The sequence below is a fragment of the Pagrus pagrus genome (genome assembly GCF_965226575.1).
Source record: "Pagrus pagrus genome assembly, chromosome: 16".
Lineage (NCBI taxonomy): Eukaryota > Metazoa > Chordata > Actinopteri > Spariformes > Sparidae > Pagrus > Pagrus pagrus.
In genome coordinates, this window is record NC_140200.1 from 12826011 (window position 1) to 12851769 (window position 25759).

Genomic DNA, 25759 nt, shown 5'->3' on the forward strand with positions numbered 1-25759 from the left:
TGTGTGGAGCACAGTGACCTTGACATTCTGTGTGTGTGTGTGTGTGTGTGTGTGTGTGTGTGTGTGTGTGTGCGTGGAGGATGGGGGTGGGTAGGGGTCTACATTGACTGTGCACCAACACACCCGTCTATGAATCATTGTAATGATACACCCGTACATCAATTTTCAAAATAAATCAACAATTATAACAAAACAGTAAATAAACCTGCTACAGCTATTTTAAATTGCAAGTCATCATTTCATTCGTAAGAATTATTTGAACTAATAATTAGAATATTGCTGTATAACATATCTACCATTTAGTAAATAAGGAGTTTTTTATGATTGTGTTTTGTGTAAGTGTTTCACAAAACACAAAGTCGTCATTTGTAGTGACAACATTTGAGACTGATCTTAAAATGAGAACGAGACACTTGTGTTCTGTAATTAACTTGATACATTCACTTTAGTTTAACATGCTTTATTGTCAAAAAAGAGTTTAAGGTCTTACTGTATATGTGCATGGCCGGATAAACCTAATTCGTAGCCTTGGGGCAATATTTGTTTTTGGACACCTGTTGCATCCAAGTTCCCATCATGTACAGCACACAGAGCTCACTGTAAAGGGCAGACTGATTATAATTTGACCTGGAGACCAGAGATTTTCGAACGTTCATAAAGCAATTTTGGTACATAACGATATAGTGGAGTAATGGTGTCCTGTCCAGCCAGGCATGCATATTAGTGCATGTGAGTTGTGAGTTAGTCCCTGTCCTCCCCATGTTCAATTTTCAACATGGCGGCTGTATCAGAAACATAGTCATATTAAAGCTAAACAGCACACTAAAAAAGTGTCTGAAATGGGATATGCAGTAACGATATCTAGCGGCGGTGCATGGTGTTTATGTGACCTTTAAGTTGTGATTTTGACACAGTGACCTCCTTCAACACAGGGCCACGAGATTACACGATAATGTTAGTCACATGATGCAAACTCACAAATTTGGAAGTAATTAAAATATCTAAGTTTTTAAAATTGTCTAACTTTGGCGACCACTATAGAGAGCCGAAGTCGCGTCCCTTGCGCTGGACCACCATGGGACCTTATTTCTGAAAAAAAAAATATGTGTGGTGCTGAATGGAGAGAGACAAATCATGTTTTGATCCTGTTTGAATTGTGCCGTTAATTGCACATATGATGTTTGTCAATTTAAAAGATCATTTTTCAACTTGAGACAGTCGCAGTTTGTTATAAGACTACACTGCCAACAGTCGTGTTAGTGAGGATAACTGCACTTGTCAATATGGCCAGTTTTATTGTGATTTTCACCTTTGTTAAAAAATATTCTGTGCCATCAACATAACAACCACTCTCCATGTCACGTGCCTACGGTACGAATCTGTGCCCAGAGCCTAATGAAGTTGAACTCTTATCAACACAGCTCTACCTTTGTCTTTATCTAGTTATTGTCTACTGTAGGCTATAAAAAGTCATGAAGCACATGAGGGCGTTCATAAGAAGGACAACAGTTCTGTCATAGTAGGCGATGGAGGCTAACCAATGATGAAGAGAAGTAATGTGTTATCTACAGTAATGAACACACACTCTGCAAGATAACACATTTCCATGTAGGTCAGTGGTGGATGATGCAAGACGTGTTCTCACACCTACATGACACACTGACACTTATTACTGTGCCTTCATCTTCAGACATTTTAACTCAGCTGTTTCACAAATGGATTTTTTATGTATTTATGAAGAATCCTCCACCATTAAAGGGCAGCATGGTAGAACACAATATAATATATTGCGCCCTATGACCCAGTGCACACACATGTAATGCAGTCACATGCAGCCACATGCTACAGTGGGAGGTAATGCTCTCAACCCAGAGGGTGGTGGGGGATGGGAACATGATGGGGGTTAGTGGGCTTATACAGCAACAGGATTGAGAGCAAGCCGAGCACGATGGTCCCCTCACATGGGGAAATAACACAGTCAAGGTATGTGTGTGTGCGTGTGTGTGAAGGAGAGATGAACTCTATATACTGGCTTGATATAAAGGAGGAGGAGATGAAGGTTGGACAGGCAGCCTTTCTGCTTCCTGCATGATTATTCCACCTCATCTCCCTCCCAGCATCCTCCTCTCTCCTTCTCTGTGTGCTGCTGTTATTGAGGAAAAGTGGGGTTGACAGTGGAGAAATAAGAGAAACTAAACATACTGAGGGTGATATAAAAAGGAGGTGTGAGAATGAATGAAGGGAAGGTGAGAAAATCGAGAAGGAGGGGGGAGCAGAAGCTGAGAAAATGACTGCGAGGGGAAAGTGATTTTAAGCAGATTTTATCATGTCTTATAAATGCTCTCATTTTGGATTTGGTTTTTATTACTGGATAAATCAAATACAATAAAACAAAATAGGTTTATCGTATGTAACTCTGATTACATCACACGAGTTCAAAACAAATCAATGTGACAAATGAAAAGCATCAATCAAAACAATGATTTCCCCTCTTCTAACAGTTCACTCGTGCACTGCCGGTGCGTGAGGTTATCCAGTTCAATCCCATCAATGGTCAAGCCCCCGTGTATCGATTGAGACGGAGAGAACAAAATCATTTCAAATCCATGGCGATGCTTCACTAAGGTGGATAACAAGAAAGAGCGGGAACATCCATCAGCCTCTACGGCTTTTTCCTCTCCTTATCCTCTATTACACATCCTCCAAGTTCCATTCACACTTCTTTTCTCTTCGCATTTCAGATTCATCCTCGTCATATATCGGGGTCTTTCATGTGGGAGAGCGAGAATGGAAAACTACAGAGAGATCAGCGAGTGATTCAACAAAGCCAGATAAAGAAAGGATGAAATACAGAGGAGAGGAGTGTATTGCGTTGGAGACATCGTCCACTCACACAGGTGTGAATAATCTGTTCTGTATTTGATGTTACCTTCCATAATGACACCAACAAATTCCTTCCTTTATGAAACTAATTAATGAAAGTAAAACTAAGGTTGGAAAGACATTTCAGTCATTCTGAGACTTTACTCTACTCGAGTTCAGTTCAGTGAAACGTGTGGTTATTTAAGAAATAATCATTTTACATAATTGTTGAAATCAGCCTCTTTCATTGTCTGTTTGGAGTGTATTTTTTTAAATAATGACCCTGTTTGGTATCTGCTTGTAATGTTGCAGTATGTTACTGTTGTTAATCCTCATCCCTCTTGATTTTATACTTACGTTAATTCTCTGTTTCAGGGAGGAAATCCTTTTTTCTATTTTTTTTACTTGAAAGTAATTAAGAGACAATACGGTTTATAACATTTATTGTACCTTCCCCCAGTAGTGACGCAGCGGCTTCTGCTGTGGTACAGAAATACCACTTGGTCAAACCACAAACAGAACTGCAAAACTCTCAGTTCTGTTTGTTAAGTTTCATTCTGATTGTAATTAAATTTGCTCATGCCTACTTGGGACGGTTATGTGTGGTTGTCTGTCGTAGCATTGCATTTTTCTTACATAGGGAAACATTCATGAGCATGTATGCATATTGGGTCAGATGTGTTTTAATTACAGCCCTAAATGGTTTGACCAAAACATTAAAATAAAATGAACATAACTCAAAGTGCATTAGTTTTTTTATCCACATCGTATGGTCGACCTCAGTGGACAGAGTTTGCTCATTCATCGTGAGAATGGTTCAGTTGCCAACATGAATCGTAACCATGATTCTTCGAGTCAGATATGTTTTTTAAATATGTTAAATATACATTTTATTGGAGCTCTGTTACGTAATGTTCACTTGAATAGTTTTGACGTTCTATAACTCAAAACCACTACAAGAAAACACAAAACATAATGAACCACAAAGAACACATAATCAGCCTACTGTGGTGAAGTGCATACAGGCCCACAAAACAACAGACAAACAACTAAAAGAAAGAAAAACAATAGGACTCTTGGTATAGCAAGGTTGGTATGGCCCAGTGACGGGAATCCGGGCCAGTTATAGTCGTACAATTGGCTGAGATATTGCCCTGGCTACCAGATCTGGACCACCTGTGGACCGAAATTCTTTGCTGATCAAACAAAAGCAATGAAGGGGGACCACACTGTCTTAAAATCATCAGAGACGATTACAAATGTAAGTAAACCATAAAAAAAAAGTTGGGGAATGACACCACAGACCCTCTGCAAGAGCTTCCAGTCTCTCTGCGACTGAAGGGCTCTGCTGATGTACGACAGCCATAAAAGACAAGGTCTCAGGTTTCCCTTCATTCTGCAGTACATATCTGACGACATCACCTCTAAAATTTTAGATGGTAGCATTATGAAATATTCTAGTTTCAACACCTACTTGCCACATCTGACTCTCTCTCTCTTTCTTCCTTTCTACTAACCCAACCATTTCTTCTCACTTCCTCCCCTATCTCTATTTCTGTCATTTCATTGCACCTCACTCCTGCCTATCACTTTTCACACCGATACTGTGCATCACATCCTCACACATTCGTCGTACTTGTGATGTGCCCATATGGACACGCTGCCAATCTCAAAGGAAACGGATGAGAAGGAACTGAAAGGCCTGTGATTATAGAAATTACAGCGAGCAATACGTGTGAATCCATTAAGATGATGATTGTTTTTTTGTCTGTTGGTGCATGCTCATTGTGTGTGCGTGTGAATCTGTAATTACAAAACGTCTGTGCAGTGTGAAGCGATCTGTCGTCCCACCACAGGCTGTGATTCTGAGCTATAATCTGCCTCGATGACGCTGATCACAGCCTGTGAATGGAGGTGCTGCGGGACAATGCTCTGTGCCGGTGTGCCATTACAGAGATGACATCATCCCACTGCAGCACTTAGCGCGCGCATGCACACGCTCACACACACTCTTATCACACAAACACACACACACACACAGAAGTATCATTTACGACTGCTCAGTTCTCAGCCCCCCCCCCGTCTTGGATCTGTCCTTGTGTGGCCAGCAGCAATTAGTATGTGTGTTGGTGTGTGTGTGTGCGTGTGTGTGTATATGTGGAGCAGGAGTTCAGATAAGGTATAGAGATCAGGCCAGCTATTGAGATTAAGAGAAGCCCCTCACCACATCCATCAACAGAGCGGTGTCAGTGTTGGGGGGGATGAGAAGCCCGCTAATGGCCACATCTCAACAAATCCATCACATCTCCATCTTGTTTACACTTTGAACCCCACACCACATATTGATGACTCACGTCTCATTAGCCAGGAGGTGCATTTGTGCATGGCATCGTGTGTCTCAGTTTGTGTGTGCAAACGAAGAGAAAAGATAGATGATAGACAGATAGACAGATAGAAATATATATATATAGATAGATAGATAGATAGATGTCTTGTCTTTGTTTTATCTTTTTTATCAACTTGTCGCCAAACCAGTCTTTATGACTAATACCACAGTGACTCCTTGCCCTTCAGTCTGGCCAGGCAGTAGTCTGTTTGTTTTGTGTGTGTGTTCAAATTCCAACGTTATTATTGCTTAAGCCTTTTGTTGAATGTGCCGTGCAACCACATCAAACAGTCAGGTTGGTCGTACAGTGAGCAGAGGTGGATTAGAAGACAGAGTGTAGTCATAGGTCGTGAGGTTTGGGAGAGGATTAGAGGTGCATATTACAAGATGTTATGATGATTAATATGTCAGTGTACCACCTTAGGGATTACATTTTTTTATCTTTGTCATTCTTTTGTGAGGCTTTTATTACGTTTTCTTAAATGTTGTGTATAGTATTTATAATGTCAGTGTTGTTGCATTATGCGCGTGTTTTGATGATTTGCCACAAGGCCAACAGACCGCCTCACTGGACGATAAAGTTGTATTCTATTCTATGTTTTTTTGTTTTTGTGTGAAACAAGATGACACGACTAGGTACAAAGCACATTATGAGAGGACAAACAACCATTCAATACAGAGAAGGCTGACAAATTAATTTTTTTTTTTTTAAGTACTGGGATTTTTCTGATGAGGACTGGCTCCTAGAAAATGCATTTGCCATGTTGAAAGGCATGTGATGATTTTTTAAACGTAGAACAACTTAAATCATTCAAGCCACAAAAAAGAACCATATTGAGTCCTGAGTTTAAACACATGAAGCCATATTTTTAAAATATTACTCTCTTAAGTCATCTGCTTTTGTGGTTATGTAGCTGTCACAATGGATGAAACTATGACTCACAGTCCTGGCTCTACAAAGATAACATTAGGTCATACACTACCTGCCGTCCCATAACCCAGGACATTGTCAGCCTGATTCCAGACCTCTGAGTCACTGCCTGTCTCTCAGATGTGTTCAGTGAGTCGAAAAGGCCCCATGTTGAGCCTATTGATAGCTGTTCCAACAGGTTAGAGAAACAATTGACCAATCAGAGTTTAATAATAGGCAAGTCATCCTTTTAAATAGCTTAATGTAAAAATAATGACAGAAAATTTTCAACAACTGACACAGCTAAGGTGTAAATTGAGTTACAGAGAGGACGACTCTTAAATTTTCTTTGATTTACGGGATAAACATTAAAGAAACTGTTACTGGCAACCACTTCCTCACCTTCTGTGTCGACTGAAAATGACCGGATTGATATGTCACTCGCTACTATTTAGTTAGAGCAAAAAGAATCAAAATAATCCCACTCTCAACAAGAAACTGGCAAACATGAACATAGTGTTGGGCTGAATGAATTATCAGTGTAAATTCACTTTATATGCTACTGTATACGATGTGTTTTATATGATCAGTTGTATGTTTTCACTTCCATGTACTGAATGCCCACAGAAGCTTGCTAGACTCCCTGCTTCACGTTTCAAGGGTTAAAATAGAATGAAATAACTAAATTGCTGGAACAGGAAAATTGTCTTTGGCCTCACCCAGAAAAATATAAACACAAACATGTCTACAAGATTAAAAACAACAACTACAAGCATCACATCAATTAAACAAAGGTCACTCAATTTTACAACAGTCATGCATTCATAGCCATGGTGTCCAGCTTACACTGTCATATTTAAGGCTTATATTGTGAAGCAGCTGCAGGCCTGTTGTGTGACGTGGACTCGCTGATGCATGATACTACACTGTACACTATAAACAACAAACAAACAAAGACTTGTGTGTATGGAAAGACTCACATGGCTTATCACTACCCTCTAAAACGGAATAACATCCCATTCAGACACTAAGAGCTACTGTACTTAAGTGCAAATGTGAGTTATTGAAGGTAATACTTGAGTATTTCTATTTCATGATACTTCTACTTCACTGCTTATCAGAGGGAAATATTGTACTGTACATAATGAGGCTGTGCACTCAGTCTTGGTATACCCAAACTTCAAGTGGTTTGTAAAAAGGTTACAAATCCTCTCCAGTGTTTATCAAAAAGTAATTGTTTTTGTTCTGTGGTTACATTTCCTTTTTTTATGGTAAGTGTGATTAAAAGTAAATTTTTCAGATAATACTTACGTTACTTTTTACTTTTCAATGCATGACTTTAGCATTTAATAGAGTCATTTTTGCTTGGCGTGTTTGTACTTTTACCACATGAAGAACGCTGCTCAGTTGAATCAACCGTGAGTCAATTTCTGGTTTCTGGTGGCAAACTGCGAGTTCTCAGTTCACAGGTTAATTGCTTCCTGTATTAAAACAAAGATGACATTTACAAAATAGGAGCCCACTGACATGGAACAAGGCAGAGGCGAATAAAGCATCGAGACGTGGGTGGAGACGAACAAATAGACACAGTCAGTTAGTTGTGACATGACATGAAACCACGGAGCGAGACAACGAGCAGAAACAAGAATAGTGCTCATTTTGCAGTGTATAAAATGACATGAGGATATAGCCTTGGAATGCTCTAACTATACAGAAGTGAACATTTGAAAGCCACATTTAGTTTTCTTTCAGTTTAAAAGCTAAAAATGATGGCCATCATCACGCTAGGGTAAAGATGAGACACATAATTTGGCTGAAAATCACTGAATCTTACGTCTGCTAGTAGTTACTCTCGAATACAGTTGAGGAAATAGAGATCAGAAGAGTTTCCAGCCAAACAATAACCTCAGTGACCTCGTGCAGACTGGTGTGACTGCAGCCGGGCCAGACATGAAGTCAGTCAGGTGACCAGCTGACTTGGGAACTGCCACTGAAATGTGGGTTTGGTATTTGCAGTTGTGGTGAGCCTGCTCTCTCAGTCATAAAGCAGATTTTAGAGTCTGCAGTCAACCCTGAGCTTTGCAGTGGCTCTTTGGAGGATTTCTTTTATCCCTTCTAAAATGTCTGCTCTCCATGAAAGCAAACAGAAAGGACGGTCTGTTTGTTTGAGGTCCTTTTGTATATTTGAGTACAAACGAAAGGGCCACATTGGTAGACCTAAAGTACCTGATGCATGTCCTGGGTTTGGCAATGATGAAGATTAGTGTGGTTATGACTACCGTACTGTATATGACAACACAGCTTAGGTTTCATAAATCATTCAGGCTACTTTTTACTCTGAGTGCTGAGAAATGCAGCACTTTGAAGATTTGAGGTTGGTCTATAATTGCATGTTCATAATATGGAGCATTATAAATCTGGGTGGTGGCAGAGCCTTCCAATGAGGTTCATAGTAAGCAAATGTACAGGATAGTTCCTTCATTAAACTGCTCACAACAAAGTCTGTGGATTATCATAGTAACCAGGTCATGATTTCTGGAAAGGGACATTACTGTTTTTGCCATCTAGTGCCATCTAGTTCCATTATGCATGGAAGAAAGCAGAAATCTCTATGGACGATATATCTCCAAAACTCGGCATCTCGCACAAAAATATCCAGATGGATTAATAGCACTACAGGTAAGAGGAAAAATGTGTATTCTTACAGGTTTACAAATGATTCACCTGTTAGTCCTGTAACTATTAAACTTACTGGATAATCTAGAATAATCATTTCATGACAACAGGCTTGACCTCTGGCATAAGGTGAAAGTGGCCCGTTGGCTGCTCTAAAGGCAGAAGGGGAATAAGCTGCTTGGCCAGGGTTGATATTTGTCACAGAACCCTGAGGGAAATTTAAGACATGCCAGTGACCCCCATCTCTGACTCTTCCCCCTTTCCCTTGATGTTGCGCAACAGAGGAAAAGTACTCAGCCCAGTTGTAGGAGAGTGCTGCTGTATGTCTGCTCTCGTTTAATGTAGCCTTACACAAAACATTGTGCAACAGGACTTCCAGGAATTTGAGAAGAACATGGTGTTGTTTTGCCGTTCCCTCCAGACTGACATGAGAAAGAGATTTATCCTCTGTAGGGAGTGTGAGGTTAAATCTGTTCGTGCACATGCGCTCAGCCACACGCACTGTTTTGGAAAGCAGTTGGCAAGTTGACTTGTGAATTAACATCACATGTAACGTAGGCGAGAGCTGAAACACTTTCCTCTCGCAGCAATATGAGCTGTTAACAGCGGCCCTGTGCTTCCACGGCACTCGTGAAGTTGATGCACTTGTAACGCTTTCATACTTTTATAGCGACAAAATGAGCTCAGACGAGGAGACAGAATGGGTGTGGAGCCTCACCAAGCTTTATTTACATGCGCACCATTTCTTATACAAACTAGATTACAATTCAAAATGGAATACACAGGAAAAATACCCACTAACATCAAGTCGAGAAGAAGCAAGGTTAATAAAGGGCAAAGTTCAAAGGGCGAAGCTCAGAGGGCGTATGGAGGGGGGCTGGCCTGGGCCTCTAAACAAGGATGAAAAGGGTTTGAGAGAAGATAACGAAAAGGAAACGTCCAAGAGGTGATTAAGGTATCTAGTGGTATGTCTCTTCTATTCTTTTTTGCTTCTCTTAGCTTTAAATTTGCACGTGTTGTGCCGCAGATGTGTGTGTGTGTGTGTGTGTGTGTTGGACACAAGAAGAGATAGTCTGTGCCTGAATGAAGCAGTAGCACTGAGTGGTTGTGTGGAAGGCCTGCTCCACTATGACTAAGTGTAAACTTTCTCCCTGAATAGCCAAAACATTTTACACTGAATGCACAAAATGTGAGGAACATCTTCATGCGATTGAGATTTGCGGTTTATCAAGGATCAATAACCCCTCTTTCACCTTGTCAGTCTTCTTCACCGGAGAAGTAAAGCGCTCCTAGTATTCAGTGCAGTCAGTGGAGATGAATTTTAATGCTTAGGCGTTCAGGTGATGGCTCAGGAATCCCCCCCTGCTAAAAGACATGCGATAATGTTCTGGAAATTGTGTAGGAAATTCCAGCTCGTTGTCAGATGACGTTAAAACCAAATGCTCACTGAGAGCACCGGGACGTGAACGTACTGTACTCCACGTGGAATAAAACAAGTGTGAAGCTGAGGAACGTCCATTAAGGAGGCTCTCCCTGTGTCTGCGTCACACACTCGTAATAATAGTAAACCCGTTGATACGGGAGGATGGTGCGCCTGCAGCACTGTAAGCCCTGATTTTATACTAGAAAGTGTGTGTTTGAGTGCTAAAGACACAGGGTTCCCTCTCTGGATTACAATTTCTGTCGCAGGACGGCACCATTGGAAGGGTCGAGGGGGGTTACAGCTAGGTCATGCACTAAACCTCGGATAGCACAGTAGATCATTCTAGCCAACCATGCACACACACTCCTCTGCCTTGGCCTCAAAGTGATATACACACATCTGTACACTATTATACATAGCGGGGACATACGCTTCCATACACAGAGAGGGGGTACCAGGGTCTCCAGATGCTACAACAATGGCGCTGTCTGCCATTTCAAAAAATCTGGTTCCACAATTAAAATCGCTGGTAACAGTGTTCCCTCCTTCCTGTAACGTTGTTCATCATTTCTTCAACTTTACCTTCAGAGGTATCACAAAACCCAAGGGTCAAGTACTACATGAGTATATAAGGACATACAGCGAGTATATATGCATTTCACACGATTCATAATGCATAAATACATACATGCATACAGTCGGCTGTGCTGTATGCACCATGAGGGATAGTGAGGGATTTTACACGTCCCCAACAGAAATAAACTCCACAGATAAACACACACATTAACATGTACTCAGGAGATACAGGAAGTCACCTGCAGGAGCACCAGGCGTGTCCATGAGGGGATGTGTGTGTGCGTGAGTCTGACACAAGGAAAAAACAAAAAGCTATGACAGCAAAACCAAAAACAACAGATCGCCGCGTGAAAGTCTTAATCCTGACGTTTATCTTCCTTCCTCCGCTTCATCTTGACGGCCAAAAGTTCACAGGTTACAAGTTCACAAACACAAAGTATTACTGTTTTTTTTTTATCAAGAAATGTTAAAATACCATTAGATTGTGACTTGATGTTACTTAAACTCCCCCCTGAGTGATTCTATATATGCATAACAAGCCCCACCAAGCTCATGACAAGAAAACAGCAGAGCTTAACACAGATCCCTGGTATTATTTTTCTCTATCTATGTGTGTGTAATATATATATGTGTGTGTGTGTGCATGTGTGTGCTGTGATTTGGCTGCCAGCATATCCTACTGTTTGTTTCAAGTAATTTGGCAATATACAGAGATAGCTTATTGTGTTTTTTTTTTTTTTTTTACTCGAGAAACAAATGGCTTCTAGAGGAATGAGCCTAAAAACCCCTCGCCGTGCTACACGTGGCTGCAGCTTTGGGCTTCTGCAGGGTCAAAACAGAAACAAAACCAACACACAAAATGCACGGCTTGCTCTCAGGGGCAGGATTCAACACTGTTTTACATAGCACCTGTTATGGTGTGGAAATGTTCACAACCCTAGGACACAGGTATTCATTTTGGCTACATCATTTGCAGTGATAAACGACCTCGACGGAACTCACCAGAAGTTAAGAAATCTAAGAAATGACGGACGAGATCTTTCCCCCTGCTTCTTGAACTTCCCACTGCCCTGCACTGTACAAATATCCACGACAGAGATTTTCTTCCTCTAGTCTTTTTTCTTTTTCTTTACAGTTAGATATACACAAAAGATAACAAATATTTTTGTAATATTCAGCTAATTGTAATGAAACCCTCAATATGCAGCATTTCATTTAATTCAAGCAATTCATAAGAACAAAACTGGAAGTGCATGGTAGTAAGATGAGAAATCTTAACTTCTAAGGGTTCTGAAAGTTTTGCAAGATGGGGCAAAGTGTTGGTTTGTCTGTTTGTGTGTTTGCATGTACTGTAAGATACTCCATGTCCACCTTTTCATCAATACACCGATTCTTTTCATACAGACATGTATGATGCAGAAACAATTATGATAAAACAGAAAAATCCCAAAAAACAAACACTGAACATTTAAAATCACTAAGTGAGAACGGAGGGAACATTTTTTTTTTTCCAACATAACACATCCCAGGAAACCACTGGATCAGATTTACACCACATCACTTCTTGATTTTTTCACTTTACACTGTTTTTTGTCTTCAACGGGAACAACTGCACCGTGCACTCCTTCAATCTTTGCTTGATATTTAGTCCTTGTATTCCACCTGAAACCCCTTCTGATAAGCAGTGTCTCTTTGATATCAACAGACTGGGTGTCAAAGGAAAAATTGCATAATTCTAAGATTTGTAAGTTTGACATAGTTTTCTTTTTGTTGTTGTTGTTTCACAGGAGGCTTTGAGGGCTGATGTGCAGCATCTCTAGAGTCTGTCGGAGTCGTTCATGGTTCACCAGTGTGGGAGCGAAGGTAAAGCTCTCGAGAGGAAGTCTTCTTCTGTAAACACAGGGTTTTTTATTCATGTTGTGCTGATGGCAGGTTTGGCAAAAAGGATGTTGTGTGTCTGATCTTCTCTTGAACTACACAGTTCAGACCTGGAGAGATAAAGGACGAGATGATTATGTCTGAAAAACAAGAAAAACTTCAAACCTTTCTACGAGGAATGCATCAGATCAAGTATTGGACAAATGTCACCAATCTCTTCTCTGTTTGTTTTGCACTGCTCATTTACAGCAGAAGGCTATATACTTAATAGGTTCTGCATTGGTACTTCCTGCACGTGCATCGCAATAAATGCATTTTAATGTGAAGGCATTAATGTCTTCAGTCTGCAGCAAACATTACACTAATAAAACAACTTTGATTACCTCTACAGCCCATATTTCTGCATCTTTCTTGGCCTGCACGAATCAAATAATGTTTTAATAAGTAATTGTTTTAAGCATTCATAATAATTTTTTGTTTTTTCTGTCAGCAATTGGAAAAACTACATCACCTCCATATTGCAATGAATTATGGGTAATTAAAACAGCGAAATCAGGGGATGGGTTAGTGTTATGTTGAGAGAACCTTTTTTCATGTGGATTCACAGGAGTAGGGCACTGACTTTGATTATGGTTCATTTTTTCTTCAGATGTTTTCAGGTCTGTTTACCAGTAATTCTGCAGCATGAAGAATCTTCAAAACAACATGGGTAAAATTTCACCAAAGCCTAGAAAAGTGTGTTTTCTACACATTTCAGTAGTTACACATGTCAGTTCTACAGACCTCTACAAATGTTGTACTTGGCATCAGTCGCACCCTGCATTTAGGCATCAGAAATACGCTCACCCTTGCTCAAACGCTACATGATCTACGCCAGAGCAAACAACACTCAAACACACACACCTGCTCTGATCCTTCCCGGCCTGACCCTCTCAGCCAGGTACCCAGCTCTGAGAGGTCTGCTTGGTGTTCGTGAAGTTGCTGACTCCATTCATGTTGGCCAGTGAGTCAAAATTAAAGTCCAGGCCATCTGCATCCATCAGCTCATTCCTGATGATGGAGTCCATATCACACTCCAGGCTGCTGTTGAACATGTCCAGGTCCAGATCTGTGGGGAAACGGTCCTGGCAGATCCCTCCACTGCTGCTAACGGTTCCATTTAAGAAGATCGAGGTGTCGATCTGCATGGAGGAGGATCCGTTTCCTCCCAAGGGCGAGAGCAGGAGCTGCTGCTTGGCATTAGCCAGAACGTTAGCCTCGTTTGCGAGGTTCAGGCCTCCGTTTAAAGACCTCAGGGAGCTCTGGTTGTGGTTGTTACTTTGCAGCATCTCTCCTTGGCTGCCTTGAAGTCCTCCAGTGGTCCCAAAGGTCATTACGGGATCGTTACGGAGCATGAGGCCACGGCGAGAGTTCTGAGAAATGACGGCAGCGGCGCTGGCCTGTGACATCAGTGGGTCAGACTGGGTCATCATGACATCACTGTGACTGAGGCTGTCAGAGTTGAGCAGGTCTTGTAGTGTCTGACTGCCAAAGCGAGATAGGCTGATGCTGGAGAAGGAGGTCTGCTTGTTCTCCTGGATGGTCTGCATGGGGGACGGACGCAGAGAGGAGCTTGGCGTGTGGGGGCCAAAGATGGAGTTGCTGTAACCATTGACTCCACCGTTAGGAGAAGAGTTGGAGGAGGGAGAAGAGGTGGAGGAAGGTGAGCCTAGCCCGTTGGGTTTGGACCCAAAATTGAACCCTGAGGTACCATTTGGAGCAGCCGGTAATGTGACGGTTGGCACCAGGTTGATGTTATCCAACAACTCATCCATCAGATCATCTGTGAGTCCGTCATTAAGGTTCATTGTGCCTGCCAGGTCTGCCAGGCGGGGCAACTCGGGCGGCACCGACTTCCCGTTTGTCGTGCCATTGCCGGGAGACAGCGCTCTGCCAGGGCTGGAGTAGAGCATAGGCGAGAGAGGAGGCTCGTCATCGGGCACCTCATCTAGCTCAGGATTGGCCAGGATGGGAGAGAGGCGGCCGCTCAGTGTGCTGGCGTTGGAATTCGTGCGAGAGCGGAAGTCTGTCCAGGCGTCCAGCTCCTCGCTGCTGCGTGAAGTCGGGCTTCCAGGCCACTTGGAGAGACCTGAAGGACTGTCTCCACCGCCCTCGCCAGCTGCAGCGGCTGCAGCCTGCAGGGCGGCCTTCTTCTTGGCTGCACGGCCACGGGCGGACTTGGTGTACTTGTTGCTGTTGTCCATGGAGACTGCCCGGCGGCGAGGAGCCTTTCCGCCCTTGCCTCCTTCTGGGTTGATCATCCACCAGGAACTCTTCCCAGTACCCTCGTTTTGGACGCGGATGAAGCGGCTGTGGAGGGAAAGGTTGTGCCGGATGGAGTTCTGAAACACAAAGGAGAGAAAGAGAAGAGGCTGTTGAGTGATGTGTGTGAAATCCTTTTGAAACAATTACCCAAACAATGACTGTCATCAGTATTGATTTGTTGTGTTCTTTCTTCCCTTTTACCAATAAAACATTCAATGAATACCTCTCATTAAGTCCAACAACACTGATCCATAAACCACCCACTACCACTGATTCTGCAGCGATGTAAACAGTTGCTCTTGGTGACTACTGGAGACACAAAGCTAAAATCCAGTTTCAATTGTTCAACCACTAAATATAGACAAAAAGACATTAGTGTGCAGCAGCATTTAGCGCTGATGTCTGCATTGTTCCCACTGTAGCTTTTGTGTTGCGGGTATAAAAGAGAAAAGAGAGACAGTGGTCTATAATCAAGCGTCTCCTCGATTATGAATGACGCGTACAAAGAGCCCCTGTGTCGCTTGAGGAGTGCATTCCGTGTCAGATCATGTGCGTATGTGCGTGCCTGTGAATGAGTGTTGTCTGGTGTGTATTGATCAACTCTGAGCTCCTTCCTTGTGCCGAGCCCCAGAGGCTCATTGTGGGGGAACTGGTGCACATGACAGCAAGAGTTTTATTCACAACACAGAGATGCATGCACACATTAACACTGTTGAATCACTTGTTGCCTCACTGCTCTCTTTGTTTACATACATACATTTACGAGACAGACATTCTTTCTTATTGTACACTGATGTTGTAGCGGTTGTACACGTTTGAGCCTTCTTAGTGGCACGACTCTACGGTTGGCAATGTCTGCCAGTCGGACAGATTTTCATAGTTCCAGTGAAAAAGAGTAAATTCCTGCACACATTTTCACGTCTGCATTGATAGATTTATTTAAAAAGTCGATGTTTTGATATCAAAGGTGAAAGATGGCCAAGACATCGACCTTTTATGATAAATCCATCAATGCCAGGGTGAAGAGTGTGTGCAGGAATTTTGTTTTCATTGGAATTTGGAAGATTTTTGATGGGCTTTGATTCCTTGCACCACAAAAAAAAGAGATAACACAAGTTGTGTGCATGTGAACCTAATGACTTTATGATTCTCAGAGTTTTCCTCTAGCTGTAAAATTGTCCAATATTTTGATTTATGACCTGATAACTGCAAGACTAATGACACTCTCTTAGCGCGATTGTTGTGAATGTGCTAATGCCCAAGTTAGCATGCTCACATGCTAAACGAAGAAGCCTCACAAAGCTGCAAGCATGGCTGTCTACTCTTTAGGTTGTTGAGTTATTACGAGCAAAGGGATTTCTAAAAAGCTCATTTTGCATTTCGAAATATATATTATATATTTTTGTGTATGTAAATATGCTTTTAACAGGTAGATTTAACTTCTATAACCTTTGTTACATCTCAATCCAAGTGATAATTGAATTGCTAATCCTGGGGGAGAACAAACAAGGAGGGACTGAGAGCGTGATCTGATCTGAAGGAATCATCAGTGAACCAACAGGGATTTTAGATTGACGTCATTAAGTTGGGTTGTTTTTAAACCAAAGAGACAAAGACCAGGAAAATATTCTATCTTGGATCATTTGTATAAATGGTTATGACCTTCTTGGATTGACTTTTGTCTTGATACACTTCTTCTTTTCCCTTCTTTTTGGGCCCCACAAGTTCCTGAAGGTTGAATTCATTATTTTGCCTCAGTCTCCTTCTCTTTCCATGCCCCCTTCCCCTTCCGCAGTTTCTGTTGTTTCACAAACACACAGCTCTTACGGGCCCCGAGGGACTCTGGGGCTATGCTATATCCTCCCATATAAACAACCCAACCGCCATCCACAACATGCACGCATTTCTCCTGCTCTGTTTTCCCTCCTATGTATATTTTTACTCCCTAAAACAGAACAGATTTCTGGATTGCAAACGACGAGGGCCAGAATTTCGGAGCTTTTGTGGGAATAACAATATTGTTTTCCACGAAGCGGTCCCGTATGTCCCGGGCAACAGTTTACAGACAATTTGGTCTGGATTGTTTTTCTGGTCAAAGGCAGTTCAATCAGTGAGGAGAAAGAGCAGGCTTAAGTTACCACTCTGACTGCTACGTTGGCAGAGTAAGAAAGTTTCATCTCTGGAGCCAAAATGAACCCATGACCCTGCGTGAGTGCGTATTTGAGCATGTGTGTTTCTGGTAGTTTTATGGAAATGCCCAGTTTTGCATTTGCAGGCTCAAATGGCTTGTGTTCACAATTGTAAATGCAAACATAGTTTCAGCAGGACAGTGTGCTTTTTGTGACTAGTGCTGCGCATTAGTAAATCCATAAAAAGTTGCATTTAATCATGAATGGTGTTTGTGTGTGTGAGTGCGTGTGTGAATGCATGTTTCCCAAGTGTGTGTGCAATGAGGTAAGATGAGAAGAGATACCAGCGAGACCAGTGTTTATCCTCTGCCAGCATCTCTTGAGGCATGATGTAATGCTGCTTTATTACAGAACATTTTACAAACACACACACACACACACACTGGCTAAATGTTTCCAGCTGCCAGTGAGATGTAAATAATGGCAGAAGATGGACTTTGTGAAGGAAAACAAGAACTTCTGGAGGAATGAATGAGAGCAGAATGAATGGAATGTGAGTCTCCTCCTTCTCGCTGCTGTAAACATTTACCTGCCAGCACCTAACACTTCATCAATCCTTCTCCCTCGCTTCGTCCCACGCCACCTTTATCCCTCCCCGCTCCCTCCTCCAGAACAAAGCCACTTGTTTAATGTTTCTCTTTTTCCGTGCCGCTGCTCGCATCCTTCAAACGTCAGGTGAGATATTTCTAACTTGATGGAGCGGCAATAAAAGGAAACGGGACATCTGCAACCGAAGCGCGGACAGTGATGGAAAGAGAAAAAAAGAAAAATTGAGTGCAGGCGAGTGAAAATGTGCGAGTGATGGTGAGAAAGAGGGTGAGAAGATGATGAAAGAATGAACAATGCGCCTGCTATGTATCAGCATTACGTGCGATGCATGCGTGTATAGTAGATCCTCTCACATACTGGATATTCTGGATAATTGAAAGACTTCCAAGATATTTTCTAGATCTTTCACTCTCCTTCATTTTATTGGGACGGAGCAGAACTCTCAGTAGCAAAGATCTTGGGCAAATAAAACCTAAACTATCAACACTATCAAATATTCATGGGTTGTGTACTTGTGGTGCTGTGAGTGGAAAGTATGTTGTTTTATGATTCTAAGACTGACCTTTTAACCATTCGTGTCTGCATATTTTATGTAGACATTCAGTCTCTCCTGCAGACCACAACTTCGCTTCTAGCCGCCACGATTCTTACTGTATTTAACGACACGACCGATCATATTATTTAACTTCCCGGGAGTTCATTTAACTACTCTTAAATCACACCTGAGCTTGGTAACAGCCTTCATACTTCGCTAAACATTATTGAACTCTGGGGAAAAACGTCTTCAGATGTGGGAAAAGAGTCTCTGTGGCTCTGTGTGTACACAATATTATGAAAATCTTCATGCGGGAGTTGAATTTAAAATCGTCTCCATTGCAGCTCTTTCTTGGACCTCTATTTAATTTATTCCTGTCATTTTATTTCAATATGTGGATTGAATAAACAGTATTTTACGTTTTGTTATTGCAGAATGTATACGCTCTCTGTGTGCGTACACGGCACACCGCTGCTGTGTGAGCGGGATACTGTATGCTTACTACAGCACAGCTCCTCTGGGGTATTCCCAAAGTCCATTAATAAAAACAGCTCAGTGAGACAGCAGCTCTGATTCATAACTCCTACTATGCAGCCACAAGAGCTAAGTGACACACATACACACACAGATACACCAACACAGCTTGCAGCAACAACCTTCCCAGGGATAATGACGTTGTTGACACGGCCCGGCTAATTTTAGGGATTTTTGTGTTTTTCTCTTTCTCTCTCTCGACGTAATTCTTCACTTGAGTTTTTCTCTTTTCTACCCTGCTCATTCTTTATCATTTTAGCATTGAGCTTCGAGATCTAATTTATTACATCGGGCTCTGCCTCACCAAAGGTAGACAAGAAGCTTACTTTGGATTTAGCACTGGCATTTTCTCAAACAAATATCTTTTCTTTAAAGGAATAGCTCAATATTTTGGAAACATGCTTATTTGCTGTCATGCCCTGATTGAAATGAGAAGATTGATGCCACTTTCACTTCTTTCGGTTGAATATGAAGCTACAGCCAGCAGCTGGTTAGCTTAGCTTAGCATAAAGACTGGAAACAGGGACTCTTTTGCTATTGTCTTAACAATAAGACCCCAGGAGGCTGGCCAAGACATATTTATTATATTTATTGACTTATAATGTCGTAATTAGGAAACTTCAGAGGTGGTGGTCAGGGGATTTTGTTCCCCCTTAGACAAGGCCAGCTCTCTTCCCTAGTTTCCAGTTTGTGTGCTAGGTAAGCTAACTCTAGAGCTGCAATATTCAGCAAAAGAAAATGAATAATTGTCAACTATTTGTCATAATCAATGAATTGTTTATCAAGCAAAAATGTCAAACTTTTGCTGGTTCCAGCTTCTTGAATGTAAAGATTTGCTGCTTTTCTTTGTCATGTATGAGACTCAATCAGAAGCCTGTGGGGTTTGGACTGTTGGTTGGACAAAAGAAGCGGTTTGAAGATGTCACTTTGGGCTCTAGGAGAGTATTTTTGACATTTTATAGACTTAACGTTTAATCCTGAAAATAATCGGCAGACTAATAAATGATGAAAAGTCGTTAGTTGCAGCAGTAGCTAACTCGATGCTAGCTGTAACTTCAGACAGGAGAATGATGATCTTCTCCTTTAGCTCTCGCAAGGAAGCAAATATTTTCCAAATTGTTTAACTATTCCTTTATATAACAATTTTTTTAATCCTACTGTTTTCTATGATATTGATATTATGATATTATAAACTCCACCTCAGTCGGTCTGCAAAAGTGCTCTGCGGTCAACAGAGTCAACTATTCATGAGACCGGTTATCCAGGTTCAACAGTGTAACATTTTTTGAAGCAAACCAACTCAAAGATGGCCTGACGAGGCTGAACTTGCTTCGTGAGACAGGCCCCAGCTGTGTGTGTGAGTGTGCGTGTGTGTGTGTGCGTGTGTGTGTGTGTGCACCAGCTGCAGCCAGAGCTCAGGAACACAGAGGCCTTTTTGTCCGTCAGCAACATGTGGGAACAATTAATCACTGTCAGCAACCACGCTAGGAATCTCTCTCTCCTTTCTCTCATTATTCAGATTTTTTGAAGGTGCGTAGGTGGGAACTTTGCATTTATGTAAATCTGAGGGTGGAACGTGTGTGTACATCAACATTTTTAAGGAGGCATTTTAAGGAGGCGTTTAAAAATCTAATGAGACGAATTTGTGCCGACACATGCATGTTTTAAATGTATAGCAAGTAATGCCTCAGACACCTGAGGTTACTTCAAAAGCAGGCTCCTCTGATTGGCTCAGAAGATCCTAAGAACGCTCTCTAATTGGTTGTAGCCATCCTAGCAGCAGCAGTGGTGATTGGTGCAGAGAAATTGGTTTGCGTAGCCAGGCAGTACAGAAAAGGGAGGGTCTGCATGGTATTGCAAGTGTATTTCATCACCCAGCTACAGCACATATCTGAACTCATATGTATGAACTGGGTCACTTCTACTTTGGCAGGTTCCTGTACTCTATGTGTGCCTGAGAGAAACACTTCACTGGTCAGCCCAGCCCAGACACAACCTTCCCTGCCTTCAGCTGTAGGCAAATTCAGATAAAAACACTCTCACACATACACAAACACACACACACTCACAGCTCTACCAACACTGGGCTAGAGGAAGGCATAGGGTCAGAGGGCTACAGTGTCATGCAGCCTGGACACAGCACTCTGTCAAAGGTCAAAGTGCTTTGAGGTCAAAGCTCTCGCCTCATACATGTTAGCCCCTCCCCCTCGACCCTGCTTCCACTGCTGTGATTGGACCAATTCTGTGACCTGAGCCTCACACCTCTGGTGTACTTAACCACCTACTGACACACTGTGTATGTGTGTGTGTGTCCCTGCCAAACATAACCGCACGTTATCAGCCATTATGTAAACCAACACTAATCTGAGTCTAATGTCAACAGGGACCGCTGCTGGGTCAAGCGGACAACTTGCGCAACATTAGTTTGCATTTAAGACGAGGGATTGACAACGGGCTGTGGTTAAAATGATCCTTGTCTTGCTCTGAAGTGTTCTTTCTGTGGTAAATGCAAACAAGATTAAGTTTGTGCAAACAGGCGAGCAGGTAGCGTCCCTGAAAATGAACGACAGAAGAATGAGGACTAAGAAAATGTAATAATCAGCGACAAAGGAGCTCATTGTGTCTTTTTTTTAAATGAGAAAAACCTAATGAAGACAGTCTGGCTGACTCAAGTACATTTACAGGCATGTTTAGTAATTTGCAAGAAGCAAAAGACAAACTTAGGCGAAGTTAAAGTGAAATTTAAAAGACAGCAAATGACAAAACTCTGCATTTGATGAGCCTTAATCTAGGGTTTTTTATAGAGATGGAAAAGTAATTAATAATACATACAATAATGTGAGTATAACTACTGTATTGGCAAAATCAGCTTATAAATAACAGCAATGGATTTCTGAAGATAGACTTTTTTTGCAGCAACTTTATAGTTAAGGGGGAAATAACAGAGCAAAATAAATATCTTGATGCCTTATCAACCCACGTTGGTCGAAAAAATCAATTTAATCCACAAAGAAAGACAGACACAAACAAGAGCCTACGGTATTTATTGAGCTTAATCTCATGTAGTCTTTTAAATACTTAACTAATAATATTCCATAGTAAGTAATGATATAAAGATGTGTAATTAATCTATATTTGGAAAAACTACAGGAATAAAATGCACACACTTCCAGGGTGCAGTACATACACTTAAATTTACAAAGAGCAGAATAAATATTTTCTTTTCATGTCAATGTTGACCTTGTTGTGTAAAGTCTAGATCATCCTCCGGGACGGCCAGACGACTCGGGGTACGCATATACAGACACGTTCCACACATGTGCACTAGAAAACATCATAGTGTCTGTTTGACAGGAAGTTTATTCACCCCAGTCTGTCCTCGGCCTACGTACCATGCTGACATTTCTATAATCGTGCCATCACGTTCACATTATATGTTTATGACCTGTCTTTTATATCAGTGACCACCGTTCAAGTCTGTGTTTTGACATTTGACTGAAACTGGATATTTTTAAGGAGACCTCAAGCCATTTTTGCGACATTATGTCACATTATGTTTTCCCTAACCCTAACCAAGTGTTTTTTCTGCCTAAACCTAACCAGATCTAAAGCACAGCGTTATCGCAACGTAAAACAGAAAGGTGCAACACAAAGAGGCGTAAAGTTTCAACATGTCCGTGGTTTGCAAAAACGTATATCAACATTTATTCTAGTGATTTGGTAGGTTTATTTGTTGTATTTGGTTTAACAAGAGTCCAGTCGGCGCACTTATACTATGAACAGTCTGCATGCGATGACCCTCACAGACAGACAATGAATTTTCCTCACACAGGCTTCCTCGGCCAGGCATTTACAGAAACCATGTATTAGTAAAACAGCAGTGAAAGTATAGCGAGGTAGTGCGAGGTAACGACGCAGACACGTAAAAGGAGGTTTATAAATAAACAGCCCGGCTGGTCTGCGCTAACGCTGCCGAGAGAGGACGGTTATTTATACTGTGACCCTACACACACACATGCACATGCACACATAAAAACACACACACATCGGGTCCAGGTTCCAGCAGCCCTGAGCTCTGGACCGCAGACAGAACATTCCATTCTCTTCAATCATATGTGCGTTTCCCAGCCAGCGGCTGGGTGTCTCTCTCAGCTTGTGTGTGTGTTTTAAGTTGTATTTATGTGCGTGTGTACACTGGACAGAGTTGTCGAGCTTGGCAGAAGGAATCCTGTTACACCTCATTCTGCTTTAATCATGCTATTTTTCCCTTCTCTACTCCTCTGTGGACTTTAAACGTCAAATCAGTTCAGGGAATAGATTTAGATTTTTTTGTCCAATCTATTACACCTTATTCAGGCCGACTACTCCATTATTATAGTGAACGGTGATATCAAGTTCCTCCCAGAATTAAATAGCAGTAAAAGCGAACACACACACGCACACAAACATGCACACACACTGCTTTCCAAGAGTTGTGACCTTGTTAAATCACCAAAAAGCCTGCTGTTGTCATCACCGAGACCTTACTACTGCAATGTCAACCTCTGTCTCGCTTTCTATCATTCCCATCTGTCTGCCTCTCCCTCTCTTCTGCCCTGCGTTGCCTTCATCTAAGTGTGTCCCGTGTTGTGCCACATGCTCAAAGAATCACTTGTTTACTGTAACATTTTCCTCCAATCAGATAGCCTGAGGTGGGAGAGGTGGCTGACCCATCCCACCTCAAGCGGCCAATCAGTGCGGGCCGGTGCGGAGGCTTGGTTAGGCACATTACCCCAGTAAGGCTTCATTGGGTTAGTGTGTTTTGTTCAGTGCTGGAAGGTCACCGCAGTTCCTGTTGAGCATTGGCTCACGGTCACAGTGGAAAGTTAAGTACACAAACACCCACAGACACACACACACACACACGCTGGAAGAAGCAGCATGGAAATCGATCATATTATTGTGAAAAATCAAAACATCTATGAGCAAAAACTAAACAAAACAAAAACGTATGAGCTCACAAGGCGTATACAGTCAGCACACATTTACAAACACACACTGTTCATTACAGCCCGGTACGGTACATGTACACTTTGCTTTGGGACAACACAGGCCGTCCCTGCTGGGCTTTATCAACCCCGAGTTCCAGGACACGGCGTCCTAAAGCTACGGAGTGACTGCGCCTGCCAAGAACACACACACACACACACACACACACACACACACACACACACACACACACTGACAACAGACACATCTCAGTGAAGACAAAGACGATTTATTCAGACAGAAGGAGAAAGAGACTTGCAAGAGAGTAAAGCAGCAGCGAGGAAAAGGACTGAAACGCAACAATTTTCGCGGAGTTCAGGCTCCAAACTAAACACTACACCTGCAGACCAGCTCACACAGAAGAGTGTGTGAGATGAGTCAAATCTTCTGCCGGTGGAGGGACTGTTTAACCTGTTTAACCATATGGGAGTGTGTGTTTCTGGGCAATCTAGCAAATTGAATACTTGGCAAATTAAGGCAGGCTACGTGAGGTGACATTTATCTCGTGAAATCCTGTAAACACGCACTCTGAAAACTCTGTAACTACTTTGTCATTACATTAAAAATTAGGGTAAACCGGGGCCCACATACTCCAGACTTCAGGTACAGTTGTGTATAAAGTACCCAAAAGTACACCGGTGGCACAACGTACATAAATATTAACAGGCAACTTCAACGATTCAGTTAATTGATTTGTTGTCAACTAATATAACTGATTAATCGGTGTGAATATTTTTTTTCTAGAAAAAAGTCAAAATTCTCTTATTGTAGCTTCTTAAATGTGAATATTTTCTTTTTTTTAACTTCTCTATAACAGTCGACTTAACATCTTTGGGATGTGGAGAGAAAAGATATTTCAGGACATCAATCTCTTCAATCTGTTGTAAAAAAAAAAAAACCAACTTACATAAACATTAACAGTCAAGTTGAGGATTAATCATATCAATACTCCTCTATGACAGTAATCTGAATATCTTTGGGTTGTGGACAAAAGAAGACATTCGAGGACGTCATCTTGGTCTTTAGGAAACACTGATCGACAATTTCTAACATTTTATAGACCAAACAACTAATCGATTAATCAAGAAAATAATCGGCAATGGCAGTAATCTTTAGTTGCATTCCTCATTAAGATCGGCTCACTCTGTTAAACTCTTTCAATCTGCTATAAAAATAAAAAATACACTCACGGCATTAGTGACGGGAAGTATAAGCCATCTGCCAGTCAGTAAACACAACCACAGGGAACATGCTCTTAATATATTTGGTGATAAATCGCTGGTGGATTTAAAAATAATTTATTTCCTGCCTGAAGTGAAGTGAATGTTGTTTGGGTTGGGTCGAGAGAGGATGACTCGCAAGGCTGCCCTTTTTAAGAACTTGAACTATTTCGACATCTGACGTCTAAAAATAGAGAGGGACCAGAGGGCAAGTCTGCTGGCGACGATTATCGTATTTATGCTGGCTGGCGTATGAGCGCGCTGATGACAGACGCAGTCCCAAAACAAAAAAAAACACACACAGAATGAAAGCACAGTGGTGTGGTGCTGCATGAAGTACATGAGTGTGTAGAGACGAGAAAGGCCAACCACCGAATGATCCCACTGGTATGCATTACAGAGGTTTTCTCTGTGAACAGGTGATTAATGAGACCTTCAAACTGTGTGTGAGAGATTGAGAGGCACTGAGGGAGACGGAGATATATAAAGAGTAGGGGAAGACAGAGAGATAGAGAAAAAGAGGGCACCCTTAGTATGAGGACCAGCAGGGTGTCTACATGATTAATTACATCTCTGCGCGATACGAGCAGCGCCGAGGAGTGGAGGGACGGAGGGAGAAGTGGGGGGAAGGGCTGGAATCATTCATAATTATCAGGAAGGGGAATGTTGCTATTCCTGCGGGAAGATAT

At 41.9% G+C, this 25759-nt stretch overlaps 1 protein-coding gene and 1 long non-coding RNA gene across 5 annotated transcripts in view; one reads left to right on the forward strand and one right to left on the reverse strand.

The window, feature by feature from the left end:
• LOC311271500 overlaps positions 1 to 12706 on the forward strand; it is a 21464-nt gene extending 8758 nt beyond the window's left edge. For 3 of the 4 annotated variants that reach the window (XR_014624427.1, XR_014624428.1, XR_014624429.1), the window contains 3 exons: positions 2502 to 2625; positions 2742 to 2897; positions 12621 to 12706. This is a non-coding gene — a long non-coding RNA (uncharacterized lncRNA). Of the gene's footprint in view, positions 1 to 2501; positions 2626 to 2741; positions 2898 to 3325; positions 3482 to 12620 lie in introns of those variants that run through there. The other variant, XR_014624430.1, reaches the window with a different exon arrangement.
• Positions 9536 to 25759, reverse strand: part of foxo3b (forkhead box O3b) — a 44491-nt gene continuing 28267 nt past the window's right edge. The window contains exons 3-4 of the mRNA XM_084377195.1: positions 13615 to 15092; positions 9536 to 12821 (exon numbers count right to left, since the gene is read on the reverse strand). Coding sequence (XP_084233321.1) covers positions 13644 to 15092 — 1449 coding nt within the window. The 3' untranslated portion in view covers positions 9536 to 12821; positions 13615 to 13643. The remainder of the gene's footprint in view (positions 12822 to 13614; positions 15093 to 25759) is intronic.